This window comes from Haemorhous mexicanus, chromosome 13 (genome assembly GCF_027477595.1).
Source record: "Haemorhous mexicanus isolate bHaeMex1 chromosome 13, bHaeMex1.pri, whole genome shotgun sequence".
Classification (NCBI taxonomy): domain Eukaryota; kingdom Metazoa; phylum Chordata; class Aves; order Passeriformes; family Fringillidae; genus Haemorhous; species Haemorhous mexicanus.
The window spans coordinates 20,574,659-20,596,695 of record NC_082353.1 but is presented as its reverse complement, the minus strand read 5'-3'; the positions used below and the strand labels follow the sequence as shown (position 1 = coordinate 20,596,695).

Below are 22,037 nucleotides of genomic sequence, written 5' to 3'. Positions count from 1 at the left end.
TGGGATACTGGAAGGTGTCCCTGCCGAGAGCAGGGGGGTTGGAACGCGAATGAGATGATGTGTAATGTCCTTTCCCACCCTGGGCATTCCCGGACTCCATAGTCCTGGGATGGCCTCAGCCGCCTCGCCCCACCCACTGCGTTTTGGCGCCAAAACCCCCGAGCCGCCGCCTTCGGGAGCTCGCGAGACTCGGAACTCTCGCGGGACCCGGCGCGCGCTGGGGTGGCCGCGGCCCCTCAGCCCGGCCCGCGATCCTTCGCGGCCAGAGCCGCTCCAGAGAGCGCTCCTGGAACAGAGAAACAGAGCTATTCCTGCTATTGCATCAGCCCGGGGCTGCTCCGGAGAGCGCTCCTGGAGCAGAGAAACAGGGCCATTCCTGCTATTGCCTCGGTCCGGAGAGCGCTCCTGGAGCAGAGAAACAGAGCCATTCCTGCTGTTGCCTCCGGCCGGGAGCTCTGGGTCAGCTTCCCTGGGGCAGCCGGAAAAGGGAACTCCTCCTCCAGACCACGTTTCGGAGTGGGTGAGCGCCCTGTGAATTTGGGGAATTGCCCCTCCGCCCCGGAGGCTTTGGTGGGGGATGTGAGCGGCACGCGGTTCCATGGATAAGCGCTGTGGTCAGGAATCCACTTATTTTGGTTAATTCCTGCCACTCCCAAGTAACTTTGACGAGTTGAAACATCACAAACTCTTGTTTTATTCGGCTCAGCAAGGCTGGGTAGTGTTATCCTCTGTATGGTATCTGCTGTTTAACTTGTATGATGATCAGGTTGGCAGATCTTTTCCTGAAAAAGCTGTAAATATTGTATGTAATTGACGTTTATCTGCTTCTGTGGCAGCCTCGCTGCTTCTCTTTAAATGCTTTTGGTGTTTTCTGCAGGAGGGGGAAGAAAGGCTTTATGGCAATGCTAGATCCTTTAGAGAACAACTTGTTTGATCTTCCTGATTATGAGAACACAGAAGACGAAACATTCCCACCTCTTCCACCTCCTGCCTCTCCAGGAAGAGATGATGCAGAATGGGCTCAGGCTAATGGAGGTGAGCACCTGGGACCCCTAAAAATCCCATTTTAATGCTGAGCCATCGAAATTAGTGGTGTTGGACTTCAGGGCCTAAAAATAGGCAGAAAACAAACTATAAATTTAAAGTGTCAATCATGTGATGCTTTCCAGCTTGTGGGAAAACTTTATTTTTGTAGAGTCCATGAAAATATATGCACAAAGGAATAATTATAAAACTCAAGCTCTTCTGACAAAATGTTGCTACAAATAATTATGCAGCTATGATCTATAGTTACTCTTTATGACTTGGCTTTTAGAAGAGATAAGAGTGTTGGATGTGCTCTTAATGCACTTTTCAGAACTACAAGTAGAAACTTAAAATGTACAGCAATTGTTTTGAATACTTAAATGATGCTGTTCTCTTCCCCAGATCCAGATGGAAACCAGCAGTCCCAAACAAAGGATTCTGCTGTGACCACACAGAAGGCAGTAAAAAGACCAAGGCCTAAATTAGATGCCCAAAGGTAACATTATACAGAATATTTCTTTGTGTGCTGAGTTTGATGTAGGGCTGTGGGAGAAAATGATTAAGGTACCTCTAAAACTAGTGTGAGTTCTTTATAAGCAACAGAAAAAATCCAAGCTTTAGGCTGTATCAAGCAATGTGAGAGTATTTTCTTTCTTTATTTTTTTTTAACTTGTTAATTGAAAGAAGAAAGTAGGTTTCAAATAACTCCCCCAATTCCTATTCCCAGGTTAATTTCAGAAAGAGGGCTCCCAGCTCTGAGACACATGTTTGACAACGTCAAGTTCAAGGGCAAAGGGCACGAGGTAAGAGCTGGTGAGCCTTGGTTTTGTTTCCTGGGAGGTGAATGTAGGTTTGCTCGAGTGCTGCCCATCTGATATGGGGAGCATTGATAGCACTCTTGCCTGCCAGCTTCCCAGCAGTACCTGGACAAGCCCTGATGGCATTTGGAGCTGCAAATTTTAAAACAAACATGAAATGTTTTTAAAAAAAAATCCATCTTTTGATCATAAAATTCTTTTCCTCAACTCTAAAACTAGAATATCCCATCTGTGACTCTTGTATTGTCCATACCAGCAGGGTTTTGAATCCCAAAGTCTTTTTAGAAAGTGTGGCATAGCACTTGAGCAAAGAGCAAGCAGGACTTTCTCTACAGGCTCTCTTCTTGTTTTGGGTGCACTTCAACATGCAGAGCTTATTTTCCTTTAGATATCATTATGGAGCTGGCTGTAGATGGGGAGGGTCGGTCTCTTCTCCCAAGTAACAAACAGCAGGACAGGAGGAAGCAGCCTCACGTTGTGCCAGGGGAGGTTTAGGTTGGTTATTAGGGGAAATTTCTTCACCAGGAGTGTTGTCCAGCCCTGGGAGGCCTGTGCTGTGGAGCCATCGTCCCCAGAGGGATTTAAAAGACATTCAAGTGTGACACTTGGGGATGTGTTTTAGTGGTGGCCTTGGCAGTGCTGGGGGAGTGGCTGGGCTCTGTGATCTTCAAGGACTTTTCCAACCCAAACAATTCCATGATTCTCCTGGCACACTGCAAGGACACCCGTGCATCTCTGGTTTATGTGTTCTCATTACCACTGGAGCACAAAGGAACTGGGCAGTAGTGCTGAAAGGTGCAAAAACCTTTCCTAGATCAGCCTAATTTGATGTTACCTGCATTTTAAACATCAGGGTCAATGATCAATGCCAGCTGTGCCCCTGTGGATTTATTTCAGCCTGAGTTCAGCCCTGGGTGTTTAAGGACAATGCTTCAGGACCTGCAGATGTTTTACAGGATATGCAGATGCTCCCCTGAACTTGTGTCAGTGCTTTTCTCACAGCCTGAGCTTACTCTGACAGGGATGGTGGGAGGAGGAAGGAAGGGTTACCCTCACATAGGTCCTGCTGACATTTTGCAGAGACTGGCAAGCTGCTCCCTGTGTTCAGGAACTGCTGTCCCATTCCCCTCTGCAGTCTCCCTTCTCTGTCAGCTGTAGCAGCTGGGTGTTGTGTTTCCTGCTCCAGGCAGAGGACCTGAAGACACTGATCCAACATATGGAGCACTGGGCTCACAGACTGTTCCCAAAACTGCAGTTTGAGGATTTTATTGACGTAGTGGAGTCTTTGGGAAACAAAAAGGAGGTTCAGGTATGTGTTTCTGTCAGCTCTTCATGGTGTTTGGAACAGTGCAAGAAGTAGGTTTAGAGGATCAGTTATGCAGCAAAAGAAGACTTAGGTTGTGCATGCTGATGACAAGTATAATGTTATTTAAACAACTTTCTCTCAATTTAGAGCTTTGTCTGGTATTTATGTTTATATTTAGATACAACCTTTCTTTATTTGAAATAATCCTCCAAAGAATTGGCTTCAGCATTTTCAGGCCGTCTTTAACCACAGCAAGTTGCTTAACCAGCTGGAACTGGTTGGGGGTTTGGGTTTTGTGTGGTTGATTTTTTTAATGTTTGAACCTGCAAAAGAAGGCTGATAAAGAATTCAGCTTCACCTGGCTGGGTCATAGGTGATGGACTGGGAAGTTGATCACAGCACTGAAGGTCTATGTGTGAAATGGACATGAAGTGAGAGTATTTTTTCAGAGCAATAAAGTGTAAAATTGCTGTGGCTTTCCCATGTTCCCAAAGTTGAACATAAAAACCTGCTGCAGATGAAACACCAGTCTTTTAATGTCCCACCTGCAGACCTGCCTCAAGCGGATTAGACTCGATCTTCCTATTTTACATGAAGACTTCAAAAATAATGAAGGTATGCTCTCTCTGCTGTTTGTTCAGTACTTCAGTGCTTAAGATGATTTATTTCCCTTCCTACTGCCCAGAAGTGAATGATCACAATAGGCTTTTTTAGTGTAGAAGAAATTGTTGAGAGGTCTCTGCTTTAAAGCCAGGCTTCTGTGAGTCTTATGGTGACACAACTGAACTGGTACTTGCACATGTATATGTAAAAATAAATAAAATTGCATGGTCTGCTGAAAGGAAATGGAAAATGGGATTAACCAGCATTGTTAGAAATACTCTTCCAAAAAAACCCCTAAAACTGCAATTATTGAGCACACAGGTTTGTGTTGTACTCTCACATGAGGGCAGTCTGGAGAGCTCTTGGATCCTATTAAAGCAGGAATCACCATCTCGTCCTGATTATTCTGTGAGGAGTTGCAGTGCAGTCAGGGGGTGGTGTCCCTCCTAGGCCGAGTGCCTGCTCGTGCTGGGGCACTGTTGTGTCTGTCAGAGCTGGCACACAGCTCTGGGACAATTCCTTCTGCCAGGAGGATCAAAATCCAGCACTTACTGAGGATGTAAGGCAAGTCTCTTCCAATCAAAGAGAAATTACACATAAACAGTTTTTTAATTAAAGAGGAAGTAGAGTTCACATGGTAGCTTGTAAAAAAACTTTAGCAGCAGAAAGGAGGGAATTTCATTGTCGTTCCTAAGGATCTGTGCAGGGTTTTGCATTTCTACTGTCAGTCTCTCTTGAGAGCATTGTCTGCCCATTGTCCCGTTTGTCTCCATGTGAACCTCAGCCTCCAGCCCAGCCAGTGCTTGGGAATGTGGATGAGTTCATGTGTGGAAACAGCTGGCCTGGGCTTCGGGGTGCCCTCGGGGCAGCGGTGACACGTGGCTGCCTTCCCTGCTGCTGCAGTGTGAGAGCTGCACTGCAGCCAGAGGCAGCCACGGACAGCAACACGAGTGGTTCCTGCCGACAGCGTCCGCAGAGAGAGCGGATTGTTCTGTGCGATGGTTCCACACACTGCCCTGCCAGCGGGCTGAGCGCTGAGCTGCTCTCAGCCGGGGGGCTGAGGGCACTGCTGCAGCTGCAGGGGAGGAGCTGTGTGAGAGAAAACCTCAGGCTGGGGTGTTGTGTTAACATCCCAGCCTTTTTGTCAGCTCTCCTTTCTATTCACGGGCTTAAAGTGGTGCAGAGGCCTTGGGTGCTCTGCTGCTCTGTGAGTGGGTGAAGTTTGTCTAGCTGAACTGCCTCCACTTTGCATGTTTCAGTGCTGGCAGATGAGTAAATTTCTCTGTAATAGAGCACACTGAATTCAGAACTGACTACTCAATGTATGTGTTCAGAAGGGACCTTAAAACCCATCCTGGTCCATCCCCTGCCATGGGCTGGGACACCTTCAATTAGTGTCACACAGCCTGGCCTTGAAAGGTTGGAATTCTTCCTGTAGGACTCCTGCCACTTTCTAAAGGACAGTGTTGTATTAGTAGTGTTGGGAGGAAAATTACCTGGCCCTAAGGATTGCCTGGATTTCCTGTCCCTTTTGACCCTTCAAGCGCAGCTGATCTTGCTAACTCAGTACACAGAGCTGTGCCTCTGCACTCAGGCATTGATTGTTGTGTGTGTGAGCCCTGAGCACTTGTGCCCTTTGAATATTGGGGATGTGGGCCTAGGCAGAAAATTTCCCATTAAAATGAAATCCTGGAATGAGTTTCAGCTGTCAATACAAAATGTAGAACACAGAAATGCCTTCAGAATGTTCTCTTGACTGCTGTGTTGTGGATATCTGTGGGTTTAAATATTGATTCTGCCCCTCTTCCTTGTACCACCCCTCCTTTTTAACCAGAAGGAGAAGGGGAAAGCAATGGGCTGGATGCAGCTGCTGAAGGTGCACATTCCCACTCCGGCAGTGCAGAGGAGCTGGATTCCCTGCCTGGGCCGAGTCTGACGGAGGAGCAGCAGGAGCGGATGAAGAAGAACCGGCAGCTGGCCCTGGAGCGGAGGCAGGCGCGGCTGCAGGGCCTCAGCCAGTCCCAGCACCAGGGTAAGGACCCCATTTCTGTGGGAGCAGGGGCCTGAGCTGCTGGCTCACGGCCCTGATGGCTTTCCTAGGAAGTGCTGCAACGTGCAACTCTCACATTTTAACAGTTCTCCTGTAGTGGTTGTACCAAGCTGTGACAGCTTTGTCTCTGGTGAAACACAACTCTTATCTCTGAGCTGCCTTTGCCACAGCCTGGGATTCTGCTGATGGAAGCATCAGTTAAACACAGCAACAGGGTCTGCTCATGATTTTTCTTTTTTTTTTTTATCCCAACAGAGCTCCCCAGCAGTTACTCAGAAGAGTTTGACAGCCCAGTTGCTCAGGATCCCCCTGACCTTACTGAAGACACTCAGGTTCCTGCAGCCAAGGATGCTCCCACAGAAGAAGATGGAGATGATGAATTGGGATGTGTCAGGGAAGAGCAGTAGTTCCCCCACACCGTGAATGCCTTTCTTGACCAAAATAGACCCCCTGCTTTAAGTACTTTCATTACACTGAAATGTTGCTGGCTCTTGGCACTCCAGAAGCTTCAGGGACGTCTTTCCCATGGCACCACTGAAGGACAGAACTTGTCCCTGGAAGCTGCAGGGGAGCAGCTCAGTACACCAGGAAACAGAACAAAGTTCTTCAGCTGCACTTGAACCATCATTTCCACCTCCCAAAACATTTTCTAGGACATGTTTATGAGTTTTTGGACCTACTTTGAATATAGTTTATAATTTATGTTCATTTGATGGATTAAGTTGCTGTTAAAGGTGTGTTTGGGGTTTTTTAACAGTCCTTTTAACAGGGGTACTGGATTTTTTTTAACTGCTTATTCATTACTTATATATTTTTCATATAAAATGAAAGCTATTAAATTTCAAAAGTCAAACCTGAAATTCTTGTATGAGGCTGCTACAAGGCCAGGGCTCCACACCTCCCCATCCCTTGGGTCAGACATCTCTCCCCTGCCAAGCACCTCCCCTCAGGGAATGAGACCTTCTCCTGATCTGCTTGAGCCTCTGCTTCATCCTCTTCTTAGAGTCCTGGTTTTCCTTACACCACAGCTTTTTTCTTTTTAGAATGAAGAGGAATCACCCCTTCTGATAAAGGGGTAAAAAGTACTGAATTTCTATGCACTGAATTAAGCCACTACCCTCAGGGCAACAGGTGTTACTTTATGAAGGAATTTGCTTTTTATATCCTTGTAGGGAAGAAGGAAGTATTTAGGTTTTAAGAACTTAACTTGTGAACAACATGAGCAAAGTAATTTTTTGAATGATTTTTAAAAGAATTCACAGCACACTCTTTAGTCTGAAATATGAGCTTTATCAGGTATAAAATCTTTTCATAACTCATCCATACTCATAATCAGATAAAAATAATTCTTATTTAAAATAGACATTTAGCTTCTTATTGAAAGGACTCTTGAATATTTAAATAAACTGCTTTTTTAAAGATCCCCAAGCACTTGTGCACAGTGAACAGGAGTGGGACAGCCCCAGCAGCTGGTGGCAGGTCCCAGTTCAAGTCCTGACGTCCTCTGTCACATCCAGCAGTGCCAGCTCCCGGATCTCCTCCAGCAGCTGGTACAGGCTGGGCCCCTTGGTCTGACAGAACTCCCGGGACTCCTCATCCATCACTTCCCCCCTGGCTCTGTCCTGGGCACGCTGGGCCTCCTCTGCAGACTGGCTGACTTCCTTCACCAGGTCAGACTTCACCACGTGGAGACTCCTCTGGGCAGCCTCGGTGTCCACAGTGTGGTGCGGCGCGTTCCTGATGATCTCCAGCTTGATGGTTTCAGCGTGGCACCGGGAACTCTGCACAAGGATTCTCACCTGCAAAGCAGTACTCTGGTTACATTTCTGATGGGGCTATTTCCTCTTCCTCCCTCACATGAGATACTCACTGTGATGTGATCAAAAAGGCTCAAGGTCATGGAGTCTCCAGTAGTTGTAGTGGAGGTGATTTTATGCTGAGAGCGATGGAGGGATCCAGGCTTCCACTGGCAGCTCCCAGCCCCTTGACAGGAGATGACCAAGCCCTCTTTGTTTTTCATGTAGGCTGCACCTTTGATTCCGTACCTAGAGAAGAGCAGAGAGCAGCTGTTCTAACCAGTGTCATGTCTCTTAGTTTCAAAACCCGCAGGCTGGCTGGGATTGTAGGAAAGCAACAGGAAGGGGCAGGCATGGCAGCCTGATAATCCTGCCTCAGGAACAGGATAGGTGTTGTTAAAGAAACCCAGACATGAAAACAGCATGGAGACAGTGACTGAAGTGTTTCGAGAGCAGTGAAGCAGAAGTGAAATAGTCAGTGATCCATTATCTTAGTACAGGGTGGGGCCTGGAATGGATCAGTGATGGGAGAAGAGCAGCTTTACAGGTTTTTCCAGCCAGACCATAAGGAGACAGTTCTCCATTTTAAAAGAAACTCCTAGAAAAGCTGCAGCATGTTTGCTCTGGGTTCTCCGTAAGGCAGCAGCCTTTTCTGGCTGGGGAGGCTCTTGAGCCAACCCTGTGGAATGCTGGAGAGGGCAGATGTGAATTGAGCTGTGCCAGGCTGTGCCCTCCCAGCGTTCCAGCAGCAGCAGGTGTCAGTCCCAGCGCCGGGCTCACCGTGGCACGAAGACGAGCACGCCGTTGGTGCGGATGGAGTAGATGACCCCGTCGGCCACGCAGCGCTCGTCGCTCTCGGCGCTCCTGTCTCGGAAGTACATGCACTGGAAGAGCTCTGTGGACTGCTTCTGAGCACGCTGGGCTGCCTGTGAGCACCCCACACACACAGAGACAGAAACTACGTAAACATTCCAACAAGCATCTCTGGCTTTGACTTCCACAGCTGCTTTTTCCCATTATTTATTCTCTTATCTGTCCCCAAGAAAAATTACATCTAAAACAAAATCCTACATGCAGGGCAAGTGAAGTATAAACACTTTTACTACCACTCTCAGAAAACTGATATTTAAAAAAAACCCAAAGCACTACAAATAAAAGCAAAGTGCTGCTCTTAATTCACAAAAGCCACAGTCAGGAGTGGTATCCCATTCCCTAGGGCACCATGGAGACTCCCAGAAGGACGCCCTTACCCGGTTCCTGTTATTGATGTGTCTGCACAATTCCTCCAGATCCTTGTTGCTGATGATGTTGTCCTTCACATCCCCCGGGGTTCCCCTCAGGGTCGCTGCCATCAGGAGCCTGTGCACAACGATGTCAGCATATCTCCTGATGGGAGAAGTGAAGTGAGTGTACTTCTCCAGGGCCAGCCCTGCCAAGAGAGAGGAACAGAGATGAGCAGTCAAAGCCTCCCCCAACAGTTGAGAAATCACAGGAAAGGCAGGAAAGTGATCAGATACCATAATGATGAAACTGCTCCTCGGGACAAGAGCCAGTTGAGAAGTACAGGGCGTTGGACATGGCGTGGGTGGCCATGGAGCGCAGCAGTTTGTTCACAATGGGATCCGAGGGGTCGTTTGCTCTGTCCAGAGACTCAGCCAAAGCCTTGTTAGACCTGGCAAAAAGGTGGTAATTCCAAAGAAAATTACACTACCCCTGGTTATAATGGCTCACAGTTGACAATAGCACAAAACTCACAGAGAAGTTAATAGTTAGCCATACAAAAATGGCAGAGTGATATTGAAACTCTAAATGCAGTTTAGTAACATCTCTGCTCTAAGAAAATGTTTAGAAAAAACCCAGTTTTCACCCAGTTGTCTGCTGCAACCTGGAGAACCAGGGACTGGAGCAAACTCCATCCTGTGCAGTACAAAAGAGTGAGCTGGTCCAAACCTTTGTGTCCAGCACAAATGGGACAAGGTGACCCCCAGGTCACAGAGGCTCTACTGATGCCCTTCACCACGGCCTTCTCAGGTTATCTTGCCCAGGGAGTTATGAATTATTTTGAGTAATTTAAAATTACTAAATTGCACAGAATCACCTAATTTAAACCAGTACTCTTACACGGAAAATACAGTGCAAACAAGGCCACCGCAGAGCTTGACCACTGCACAGTGACTGAACAAATGTTTTGTCTGGGTATGTGTAAAATTATTCAGCCACTGCCATTTGGAGTACAGCCAGCAGAATGCAGGCAGCTTCTCCTGGTCAGAACATCATCAGAAAGGTTCTGATAAAACTCCTTTTACTGCTATGCATTGTCTCGTAACATTGATATTCAGAGCTGGATTTGTTTAACACTAACATGGTCAAACAGTTAATTGCTTAACTTTAATTACAGAACTTTAGTCAAGAAAGCTACCGTGTGTCTATTGAGAAGCCTTTGGCACTGGCACACTCCCGCAGCTCAGTGAAGAATTCCTGGCGCGGTGGAGGGTGCTGCCGCAGCAGAGCTTGGTGGGGAAAATCCTCGGAAATCCTTTTCGCCACCCAGTGGTTGGCCAGGATCATGCATTCGGCCACGGTCTCGTGCACTTCCAGCGGCTGCTTGGGGATGAGGTCATGGATATTCCGTTTGTCATCCAGCTGCACTCGGATCTCGATCCCCTCCAGCTCCAGCGCGCCGCACCGGTCCCGCTTAGCCCGGACGTGTCGCGCTATGTCGGTGAGCTTGGATATGGCCCAAACCAGCTCAGCCAGCTTCTTCTGCCTCGCTCCTTCATCCAGGCCTTGCAGTTCCAGGATATCCCCCACGACACTCGTGTCCCCATCCAGCAGTCCCTGGGCTGTCTCGTACTCCAGCTTGTAGGCAGAGCGGATCAGGGTTTTGCTGTACTGAACCCTCAGCGTCTCGAACGATTCCTTCTCCAGCTCCCACAAGACACTCACAGCGTATCTTAAAGACAACACCACGATTCTGGAATACTTCTGGTAGACCTAAACTCCCACTGCAAGCACATTCAACTCTTAGAAATTTATAGATTTAATTCTGGTTGTGGAAGAATCTTTTTTCTTCATTAAACCAGTGCTCAGCAACACCACTAAATAATGCACTTGCCTTTCAGTCTCATGCATCACAACTGAAATGAGGACCAGCTACACAGCAGTATCTTCAATTCATCTGCTGAAGCAGAGTACCCCTAAGGTATAAAATCTCCTTTATGTTAAAGCAGAGCTACAGTGTGATAGTCACTTTTACCCATTTTTATTTTATTAGTCAGATGCATCCACAATGAACATCTCTGTACCCTGAATGTCCTCATGCCAGCCTTGCATATCCTCACACCAGCAGCCAATTGAGCCTGGAAATTGATATAAAAAGGCCTATAAAATTCACCCTACCTGTGGCAGAACTGAAAGGTAATTTTTCATGTGCACAGTTCTTCCAGTAATAATGCAAAATGACTTGTAGAAGTGTCCCTGCTGAGAACAACCCCCAAGCCTTACCTGTCCACCCCGCTGAGGAGGGAGCACAGGTCAGCGCTGAGCACGGAGGGCAGCATGTCATAGCGCCGGTCTGCCAGGTAATACGTGGTAGCCCTGGAACAAAACACAGCCACTGCTCTTCCCACCCACAAACACTGCTCCACAGCCTGGTTTGAAAAGGTTACTCCCACAGAACACTCACAGGTGCAGTGCCAAAGTCAAATAGCAATTTGTACAATACAACCCTGATTTTGCCTTCCTTGGTATTTCAGCTGCCATTAAGGGCAGAACCAGGGCTGGACAAAATTTGCTCACTGAAGAAGAGGTGACTTAATCAAACACCTCTGCTGCCTTCACATTATACTCCTTTGAGTCTACAAAGAATACAGTTCATTAAGTGATTCAGCAGTTTAAGTTCAAGACACTGGCAATAAAAGAAAAAAGAGAATGAAATATTTGCACATTAAAAGACAAGATTGAATATTAAAACATAAGCCTGACAAATACCTCTGGAATGAAATTCATGTAAGACTTAATTCCATTTTGTGGGTGTTCACCTCCCTTGGAATGCAAACAAGTGGTTTTTAAATGTACTTTAAGTCACAGATGTTAAATTAGACTAAAGCAAAGAAGAGTGATTAGGGAAGAAGAAACTGGTATAGCTTTCTGGAAAATGTGTCCAAATAAAAGCAGAATGTTATTAGTTACCTAATACTTTAATTAGCTATAAGAAATGTTTAGTTAGACATGAAAGGTGAAAGCATGTTTCTTTGCTTCCAAAGTTTTCTTAAGGTAGCATCACAAACTTCTGAGCTCCATAAATTTTCTCATTTCCAGAAAATAACTCACCTTGCCCTGGCCTCAACATCAGTGTAGGAATTGGCTGCCACGAAGTGAGTCACATCTGCAATGTGCACCCCCAGCTCGAGGTTCCCGTTGGGCAGAGTCCTGACAGAGAGAGCATCATCCACATCCTCGCAGCCCTTGGGGTCAATGCTGAATATCAGGTGGGTATCTCTCAGGTCAAGGCGTTTTTTCACCTCCTCTGGACTCACTTTCCATGGATTCTTTGGAGAACTCACTGGCATTTCACTCATCTATACAGAAAGATTGTTGATGAACATAGATTTATGTATTTTCTACAAAAAGATGTCAACAATTAGATTTAACTAGTTTTTCAAATTCTTCTTTTGTTTCATTTTACAAGTCCATTACATATACTTTACAGAAAGGATGGAAAACTTGAAAAGAATTCTATGTGTATTAGTAACCAATGTCATTACTGTGGGGATTCTACAGCTCTGGCAAATAAAACAACTACATATTGGTTTTTTAGTCTTCTTCTTTCTATTAATTGCAGGTATAAACAAAATAGTTATCCATGAAAGCTGGTTCCTCTCCCATTTGAAAACAAAGTATTCAATACAATGATTTGAGTAGGATGAGGCCTTCAGGATCAGTAGATAACCACATACTAAAGACAGAAAAAATCTACCTCAAATTTGAATTAAGAGTTTGTAATCTCCTCACAGCAAAAGGATTATCTTAAAATCACTACTGACTTGAGAATCCATAGTATCAATAGAACCACTGATCCAAGAGATTCCAGAAAAAGAAAGTAAAATAATAATAAATTTTCAGCTTTTAAAGTGGGCTTTCAAAAACCCACTGGCAACAAAGATGTCGAGCTGTAAGAGGGTCCCTCTCCTTGAGAAACAAGACCCTGGAAATGAACAGAAAAGGCTGGATCTATCACAGAGACAAACCTGGATTTCTGAGAAAGGGGCAGCACAAATGCTGTTCTCCACCAGAATAGCTGCAATTTCCCCCTCGAGATCCCCAATTCTCCCCAGCACTCTCACAAAGTGCCCGTTCGGGTACAGGGAAGTCGACTCCCAGGAATCGATGCGCACCACAACTCTGTACTCCTGCAGGGAGACAGCTCTCTTAGAACAGCTCTGTGCCCCTGAAAAGTACAATTTATTCCCCTAACACAACCTTAAATTTAGCAGAAAAATCCCAAGCAAGTGGTAGGTAAGTGCTCAGGGCAGCTGGACTGTGGTCCAAATTCAGAACTCAAGCTATGTTACCTGAAGCTGAAGTGGTCCTGACAGGAATTGAACACAATCCTTCAAGGCAGAAATTGAACCCTCACAGATTCTGTTTTACCATGGTTTAGTCAAGGAAAACATCATCAGAGCTATAACACCCACACAGCTTTGTAGGAACACAGAACAGAGAAACACTTCAGTTAAATTACCTGTAATGCTTCAGCCTGCTGAGTGCTGATCCGGATTTTGGGAATTCGGTAATCCCAAGGTGTTACGAGGACTTTCTGAGCATTTCTGCCCTGGGACTGGCTCTCTTCTTTAGAGGGGAAAGTGACCACATAATCCCTCCAGTTCTTCTGCATGATTCCAACTACTTTACCTTTAAATCAGGAACATTGTGCATTAAAGAATTAAACAGAACCAGGAAAGCAAATATGTGGGAGTGCAGGAGATTCACTGCTTTGTAAAATCAACTGATGTGTCCCCAAATCTGTTAAAACTGCCAACAACATATGGTGTGCAGACAATACAAGTGTGTGTCATAAACTACTGTTGGCACAGGCAGATTTTAATGAGCTTTTATTTATGTGGAGACTAACTCATTGTATAGATTTCAACTGACACACAACATAAATTATTCAGAGATTCCCAATGCTGCTGAATTGTGGCCAATTCTAGTAATACAGAGAATTGTTAATAGCAAAGAGCAAAACAAAACATGATTTCCCTACAAAAAGAGAATTAACCTCTTGAAACTTTTAGCTCTGACCTCAACCAACTTTTAAGATGAAGCTACAGCTGCAGAATAATAATTTCAAACAAGATTCTAAGTTCCCATGGTACCCAGGCATTTCACATGGGGATACTTTTTCATCTAACATATTTTTCCCCCATTATTTATCAGCAGGGAATTATAAGGATGTTTCTCCTTACCTGTGGGCATAGGGTCACCTGTGGTGTCTGCAGGTGCTTTGTCCTCAGTCTCATTTTCACAGAGGGCAACAGTCCTCCCCTTCCATTCATGCACAGGCAGCAACTCAACCACAACCACATCCCCATGGATTGCACGATTCCGAGCCTTGGTCCCATAAATAAGGATGTCACTTTGAAGTTCTGTATTTCAAATAAAAGGAAACAGAACTATAATCTTCTAAAAAAATTCAAATCCCTCCATTCTTGGCAGCATTCTGCTGAAATAACAGAAAATGGCTTTTCCAATACTATTTCTTACAAAAAGGACTACTGTCAAGAAATTAATATTGCAAAGAAATTAAAACCTTTTCCTATTTTTTTTTTTAAGGATCTTTTAAGGAATTCTGTAAGTGAACTTTTGGATAAAAAGCAGCATAGGCTGGGATAAGTTCACTGCTCGTAGGCAGCAGCTATAAAAACAGGCAGCATAGTTAAATTGTGAAAGCCACTGCCACAAGATTCTGGGGAGGATTTAGAATAAAACAAGCTTTTAAAAAATAATGAGTATATTGAGCACTGGTTTGACTGCAGGGTCTGTCACAGGAACATTTGAAAGTAGTCATCAGTGAGAGCTGGGCCAATGTGTCAGTGCAAGGGTAATGGACTGCTCCTTCAAAGGTGCTGATTAGTAACTCAATCCTGGATCACTTTGGATCAGCTTGATCCAAAAGGCAATTTTCCAATTATGTTCACCAAGACCAGCTTCCTAATCCTGCCAACATCTTTGCAAACTCTTACTGCAGTCAAAGGAGTGGCCCCCTGAGGTTAGAGCAAAGCACAGGGACAATTTGCACCAGCATTTCCCTTCAGAGAGGTGCAGGCAAACAGGACAAGAGGCCAGAATTTGGCCAAAGGGGGTAAGAAAGAGGAAGGAGTTCTCCTCACAAGTTCCACCCTCTGGTTAATCTTTAGCTTCCTTTTTGGCCTATGGAAATCACACAGGCATTGCAGTGTCTCAGCCCTCAGCTGGTTTGATAACTGAACACCTCTCACCTGTGTCTTTGCTGCTAAACCCCTGAAGCCGGACAAAAGCTTCCAGCTGTGCTCGGTGCTTATTGACATTCAGTGCACCCTGGAAGAGACCAACAAACCAACCAAAGGATGAAACAGTCACCCTAAAAATAGACAACTTTAAAGGATAACATTTGGGGGGTTACAATTACTTTTGCATTAATTAGTTTTTATTGATCCGTAGGTTATTTGGAACACAGCTGTTCTCTCTACAGCAGGGTGTAGGACTTTAGGTATTCACTTCTGGAAAAGTAAATTCTTTTAAATGCCGAATTTATTTGTAAGATGCTAAATGACATTTTGCTCCAAGCACAGGCAGTGTAAAATTACTTTTGCTGCCTGCCTTGGTAGAGAATCTAGCATCACTCCAACAAGAAAGAAAAACCTCAGTGTTTCTGTTTGTATTTTATTCCTGCCTCTGATGAATTTGCCAAGAAAGGAAAAAAATCACTGTCTCTAATTTTTAAAATTATTTTTACAAGAAGGACACTTGTCTACCAACAATCCATGTTAAGACCCTGAACAGTCTTAAACCTGTAAATTAATTTCATTGACTGGGAAATCTCTGTGCAGAAGTTAGAACTGCTGCCTTTGTGCAGCACTATTTATATTTAAGAACAAGGTCTCACTGCTTCAAATCACTCCTGGTCTCTCAATTTACAGGTACATCACATATCAACATAGCAAATTTCAAATCCTCAATAGCCAAATCTTACTTTAACTTCTCCAAGACAAAAAAAAAAAAATTATATATTCACATGTCACAACATGGGAATTAAGGGAAATACTTTGAGAATTCTAAAAATCCTAATCCCTTCCATCCTATTGGTTTTTGTTTTCTTTTCCTCTTTCCACCACAGCCATGTTTCTTTCTCTAATCACTCGAATTCAGGCAACTCAAGGGATCAAGCACAAGACTGCACTGCTCTGTGTATGTTCCCTATGCAACAAATACCTGCAGGTATCTTCCAGACTTGATCCCAGCCTCCAGTACCTCCACAGGTAAGTGCTCAGGATATTCTTTTCCATGGTTCTCTTGGCTTTCACTCTCCCGCTCACGCCGAGCTTGGACTATGGAGTCAAAGAGCTCATGGGCAGCCTTCAGGTCAGGCCAGAAGTTATCCAAGTAATTCTGTATGCACAAATAGAAATAAACAGAAAAGTACTATGAGATCTCTGTTCCTTTAATAATGCATTTGGAAAGCCCATATTGGACAGGATCTCTCTCACACTGTACCCCAATAACACAATGGTAATGATGAGTCTGCTCTAAACCCCACAGATCTGTCCCAGGTTCAGCCTAATCCACTGCTAAATACAACAAAGGTCAATCAGTTTGGTGCAGTTTTTACTGAACATCCTTTCACAGCTGAACATGAACATCCCACCCCAAGATCCCACGGAGTACCAGCGGCATCAGTGATGAAGAATTAATTATCTTCTCAGACATCACTGTATCCTCAGCAGTCCAGGCAAAGTACCTGGCATAACACTGTTAATGGATATTTAGGCTACAGCTGCTTATGGACCACTTGCATTCCAGATTTAGGCAGCTGTTTGAGGGAACTGGTCACTGCTCATCAATGGCAAATTCCTTAAAAACAAGGAAAACAAGGTAAAGGTCTCCTGAGAAAGATGACCTTTATCATCAGAGCTGCTGTTTATCTTTCCAGCTCTCTGCTTTTTTCTGAGATTCCCATAAGTGACATATTTGCTTGCTTTGATAAATGGAGATATGAGCTACCTCACAGTTTTCTTGAATGTAAACTCTGGCATGATTTGCAATACACTCTAATGCACTTGCTTCATCATTTTGATGCAGCATAAAGGAAACCTTTAACTTTTCTGGCATGTTACCTTGAAGGAAATCACAAACACTCCTTCTGTTTCATTTCCGTACCGCCTGATAGCATCTTCATCTTCTGTTACCATAACAACTGGCATCTGACCCAGGCAGTGATTGTGATACCAGGCTGCTGCATTGTAAATATTCCTAGAAAAGCAAAGTTTGAAATAAGACTTCTGGCACAGCTCATTTGCTACTTGCAAGATCTTGCTGGATTTGTATAAATGAGATTTTGATTTAACACTCAGACATTTGAGAGATAAACACCAAGCTACAGAAATGTTTTTCTGCAAAAATGTTCCTCTACCATTCTTAAGCTCCACAAGAAGAGAGGAGAATAGAATGTTTCCTCCCCAGTACATCCACTTGTGCCTGGACTCCAACACAACATGAAGCTCCTCTGAGTGACTGTAAAAAGCGGGCTGGAGGTGCAAAGACTCTGATGCTATGGTGTGACTTTAAACTGATCCAGCTTTCTCTTTAGCATTACTGCATTTAATTTAATTACATTTTGTCTCTTTCCCTAAGAAAACAATGCTGATACATCTACAATCATAAAGCACAATGCAGACTTGCAGTGCCTGTAAACTGCTGCAGAGCTAAGCAGAGCAGAAGCATGAACTCTCAGTAGCTGGTGCATGCTCACATCTCTAAAATCATGATGCTGTGCAATGTGACACTGCAGAGGTTCAAACAAACCTGGTCTGCCACTTCTCCATGGATTCTCCCTTCTCCCTGGGCAGGTAGCAGTGCTGCTGGAATTCATTAGCAAACACAGTACAGTCGTGACGGGGATCCTTCAAGAGATTCCGTAACTTGTTGTACTGTCTGCAAGGAAAAAAGAGAAATATATTCTTGTGCCTGCTTTTGATAATCCTGTTTTAACTCCACGTGAAAATACAGCTGAAAAACTCCGGGAAACTTACTGTCATGCACAGAGAAATGCACTCATTAAATTACACCACTGATGATAAATCCTAAACCATCACCTGCAAGCAAACTTTATTAAGTTCCACCGTGAGCACTTCTGATTTTAAACATACTTGTTTTCCACTGAGGCCCAGAAAACATCCTAAGTGTTCAGGAACTTGTTTTATTTGTCACTTTTGGGGCAAGTGCTATTACTTTAAAAGCCTTCATGCTTTAGAATTATGGGAAGGCCCCGAGAGCAAATTTTACTCTGAAATGCTCTGGCAATGCCCAGGTTAATGTCTGGTGAGAGAAGTACCATACAATAATATTAATTGCTCCCCAAAGACAAATGCTCAGGCATCAATAGAGCAAATCAAAACCTGTCCATAATCTAGCTGTGGGCACATAACAGATCATTACTGCAAAGTCTAATGAATTCCTGCCACCAGCCTTTGGATTAGTTAATAATGCTGCAGGTTTCAAATTGCTCCTATCAAGTGAAAAGTACACCAGGCATTGATATCCATGGGTCACAAAGGATCCCAGTCCTTCCCCTTCTGTAAAACTACATCAAGACACTTGAAAGGCATAAAACCAAATGATACATTTTTTTCAAAAATCAGCATTTTTACTTCAATCTAAATAAAAAATAAGTTCCTATGGGATAAATACCTGCGCCCTTTCTGATGTTGCACAGCCTGACAAGCTGTTTGCATGAAAATAATTCCTTTCAGCTCCGGAAATTCCAGAATCTCCAGGTACTCCTGAACAACCTTGCAGTCAGGGACAACGTAGTGTGTGACATCATCTGATAACAATTTGCCATCTGGAAGATAATTCAGAGTTTCAACGTTCAAACTTTCAGTTGCAATAATGATTACTTGAAATTGCTTCCTGATATAAGAAAATTAGAGTTGTGTCTCCTCAAATGGGTACATTTCTTTTTCTGATGAACAAAATTACGGATATTATGGTTTAATTCTGCAGTCCATAAATTTGTGACAAAACCCTTTTGCACCCACTGATGCAAACTTTTGTGCAGATTCTACCCAGAGGAGTGAAAAAGATCCACTTTCATTATGAAAAGGCTATAGCTTAAAAGAGTGAAGGTTACAGTTCTTTCTTCTCTGCTTCCATATGAAAAAGGGACTATACATCTGGCACAGAAAATCTTTTCATGGAATTTCTAAAGGCTGTAGAATTATGAGCAGTTCTTTCACCTGCTTCCACAGCCCTCTCTGTTCAAGCACACCATTTACAGCAGGCTCTTTACATAAAAGAGCACAGGGAAGGGTGCAGGCAGAGAAAACCACTGCTACTGCAAAGGAAAGATGTTTTTAAACCTAAACTATCAACCATCAGTGTTAATTTTCTTTATAGAGACTCTATCCCATCAAAATATCAGACACAACACATCACAGGTGACATCTTAAAAAATACCTCAAAATTCAAGAGTTTAATTGCTTTTGATATTTCAAGGAGTACCCAAAAGCTTTCAGATGGGAGGGGATCTCCACTGAATTTTTTCTTAATACCCCTTTACTATTTTTTATAAACACTGAACTCACCACAGTGCAGGCAAATGATACAGAGTAAAGCATATAGATATTGACAAGTCAGGCTATTTTTATGTATACCTTAGAAGCTGACACGGGACAATCTCTGAGCACAAGTGTGAATCCAGCCAGCACAATTGTGCACGCAGTAACCTGGCCTCATCTCACACTGAAGGCTTATAATGGATGATGGCAGCATATACACAAGAAAGCTAATATTTATTAATAATTCAGAAAAGCATTAAAGTGAAATGTCACTGGAAGATTTAGGAGCTGTGCCCATACGAAGCTATCCTTGCCTAACCCATCCATCTAGAGCAGCATGACTCCCAGGCAGGCACAGCCCACCCTTACAAGCACTTGCTGATGTGATTTTTGCAGGCAGTCTCTCCCAGGGCATGAAATAGATTTGCTCAGCACACTGTGTAGAGTCAGGAAGGAAAATAAATATTTCCCTCACATCTGGGTTACCTTGAATAATCACATAGGGACATATTCTGACAGTCACCTGTAGCACAATTTACATTTAAGTACAAAAGAGGGGGAGTTAGGCACAGCAGGAAAGGTTAGAGTTTTTTCTGATATGTGCCTTTAATTTATCCTTGAAGAATTCACAACCAAATGCAGTATTTTAGGGAGCAGTAACTATCATTAGTCCTGATTTCCTAGACAGCAGTAATACTCTCTAACAGTCTAAGTCATACACCTTCTGGCCTCGACTGCAGCCTAAATCAAAAGTGAAAACATCTATGCCAATCATAGTTCCAAGGAAAAAAAAAAAGTGTCACAATTCTCAACTTTTTCTTTCAGGCAAGCCATTTGGTCGATTTCAACAGGTTGGATATTATGTTTATTATTTACCAGTCATTTTCCTGCATCAAATAAATTGTTCTATTGAATAACAACTACAACAAACCCAACTGAAATATCAACCACAGCTCTGGTGATGATCTACGATGCACATAACAGCACCACAGTACGTAAAAACAACAACAAATGCAGACATCAGAGCCTGGCAGCCTTCCCGTGTCTGAAATGCCCTGATATAACACAGGCAATTACATTTAATTACTGAACAGAAATAGCTGCTGATGCAGAATTACAATGGCTTCAAGATAATGGCTTGGCCCCATTGTAGTACTTAACAGGTATGTATGGAATTTAACTCATGCTATAAACCACCACCCTGCAGAAATTAATTCATTTTAAAGGATCTTTTAAAACAAGAGAAGTGTAAAAACTGAACAATCCTTTAGCCTTTTATCACTGCCAGTAAACTGTTCACAGTTAAACCCTCTAACAATCAACTCCTCGGTTCCTTCCGCTCTTAACGCCTCGTTGATTTCTCAAGGATCTTGCTTTAAAGGCTACAGCCGTGATTTGTTCAGGACCATCCAGGACACCCCAGGACGGGGATCATCCCTTCCCCGTCAGGGACAACCCTTGCCCGAGGATCATTCTCTGTCCTCTGGGGTTCTCCCAGCTCAGGGATCACCCCTCGCTCAGGGACCACCCCAGTTCAGGGATTCCCCCCGGCTCTGGGATCACTCTGTCCTCAGGGATCCCCCCAGCCCAGGGATCACTTTGCCCTCATCTCTGACCCCCGCACCCGCGGCCCTGGGGACGCCGCCCACCGCCCCAGCCCGGCCCGCGGGCGATCCCGGCTCTGTCAGTGCTCGCCCCCGGCTCCCCCCAGACCCCTCACGGCGGAGCCTCACCGCGGGCGCAGGCGGCGCGGCACTGGGCGCTGCGGCACAGGGCGCTGCGGCACGGCACGTCGGGGCGCAGGTAGTGCTCCCGCACCACCCGCACGGCGCGGCCCTGCTGCCCCCGCAGCTGCAGCACCTTCTCCGTGCGGAGCATCGGGGCGGCGGGGACCGGCCGGCAATGGCGGGGACCGGCGGCCCCGAGGCCGCGACTGCCGGGGCGCCTGCGCGGGGCGGGGCGCGGGGTCACAGCGCGGGGATCGGCTCAACCGAGGGGCGGGAAGAGAGCGGGTGGGGCGGTCTGAGGGAACCGGGCGGGAACGAGCTGAGGGGGCGCGCGCTGAAGGACGGGTGGGCGCGAACTGAGGGAGCTAGAGCTGGAGCTGAGGGACGGGCGGGAACGAGCTGAGGTGGGGGAGAGCTGAGGGAACCGGGACGGTCTGAGGGACGGGCGGGAGCGAGCTGAGGGACAGCGGGGACGAGCTGAGGGAACCGGCCGGCTGAGGGAACCAGGGCGGCCCTGAGGGGCGGGCGGGAGCTGGCTGAGGGGGAGCCCAGTGCAAGCCCTGAGGGAGCCCAGGCTTGTGTGGCTGGGCGAGCACAGAGGGCCGATTCCCTTCAGGTGAGGGATGAAGTTGTGTGAACCTCCATGGTCTTTCACTGCATTTCTAGGAGAAATTCCGGGTCCGTTCCTCACCCCTGATTTCTTGTGATCTCATGCCAGAGCACTCCGCGAGGTGGGGATCGGGGCAAGGGTGTGTAAGGAGAGCAGGCAAGCCCTAATGACAACTTATCTCACAGTAATCACCAGTATTGTCCTTCACATTTGCAGAGCAGAAGATAAAGGCACTGACAGATGAAGTCTAGTCCAAGATGAAACAGAAAAGCAGTGGAAGGTCAG

At 45.2% G+C, this 22,037-nt stretch overlaps 2 protein-coding genes and 1 non-coding gene across 5 annotated transcripts; 2 read left to right on the top strand and 1 right to left on the bottom strand.

Moving 5' to 3' along the window:
- The first annotated feature begins 204 nt into the window (after nt 1–204).
- Nucleotides 205–6,663, top strand: TIPIN (TIMELESS interacting protein). Its single transcript, XM_059858710.1, has 8 exons — nt 205–520; nt 878–1,035; nt 1,429–1,522; nt 1,754–1,829; nt 3,031–3,153; nt 3,702–3,765; nt 5,588–5,785; nt 6,059–6,663. The coding sequence occupies exons 2-8, from the start codon at nt 897–899 to the stop codon at nt 6,208–6,210; spliced, it is 846 nt and encodes a 281-aa protein (XP_059714693.1). The 5' UTR covers nt 205–520; nt 878–896; the 3' UTR covers nt 6,211–6,663.
- On the top strand, nt 4,632–4,766 carry LOC132333602 (small Cajal body-specific RNA 14). The gene has a single exon (XR_009488208.1). It is a non-coding gene; the product is annotated as a small Cajal body-specific RNA 14 (non-coding RNA).
- A 409-nt stretch (nt 6,664–7,072) lies between the features above and the next one.
- DIS3L (DIS3 like exosome 3'-5' exoribonuclease) lies at nt 7,073–21,354 on the bottom strand. Of its 3 annotated transcripts, XM_059858706.1 has the most exons (17): nt 21,149–21,353; nt 18,547–18,700; nt 17,662–17,790; nt 16,974–17,109; nt 16,072–16,248; nt 15,099–15,177; nt 14,067–14,246; nt 13,343–13,512; nt 12,849–13,010; nt 11,932–12,179; nt 11,104–11,196; nt 10,019–10,552; nt 9,117–9,271; nt 8,850–9,028; nt 8,380–8,525; nt 7,674–7,848; nt 7,073–7,602 (listed from the first exon to the last, which is right to left on the bottom strand). In XM_059858706.1, the coding sequence occupies exons 1-17, from the start codon at nt 21,291–21,293 to the stop codon at nt 7,291–7,293; spliced, it is 3,174 nt and encodes a 1,057-aa protein (XP_059714689.1). In that variant the 5' UTR covers nt 21,294–21,353; the 3' UTR covers nt 7,073–7,290. The 3 variants fall into 3 exon arrangements, with proteins under 3 accessions (XP_059714689.1, XP_059714690.1, XP_059714691.1); XM_059858707.1 differs by lacking the exon at nt 12,849–13,010 and having other exon boundaries at nt 21,149–21,354; XM_059858708.1 differs by lacking the exons at nt 13,343–13,512; nt 15,099–15,177; nt 16,072–16,248; ... (2 more) ...; nt 18,547–18,700; nt 21,149–21,353 and having other exon boundaries at nt 14,067–14,120.
- Nucleotides 21,355–22,037: the final 683 nt, after the last annotated feature.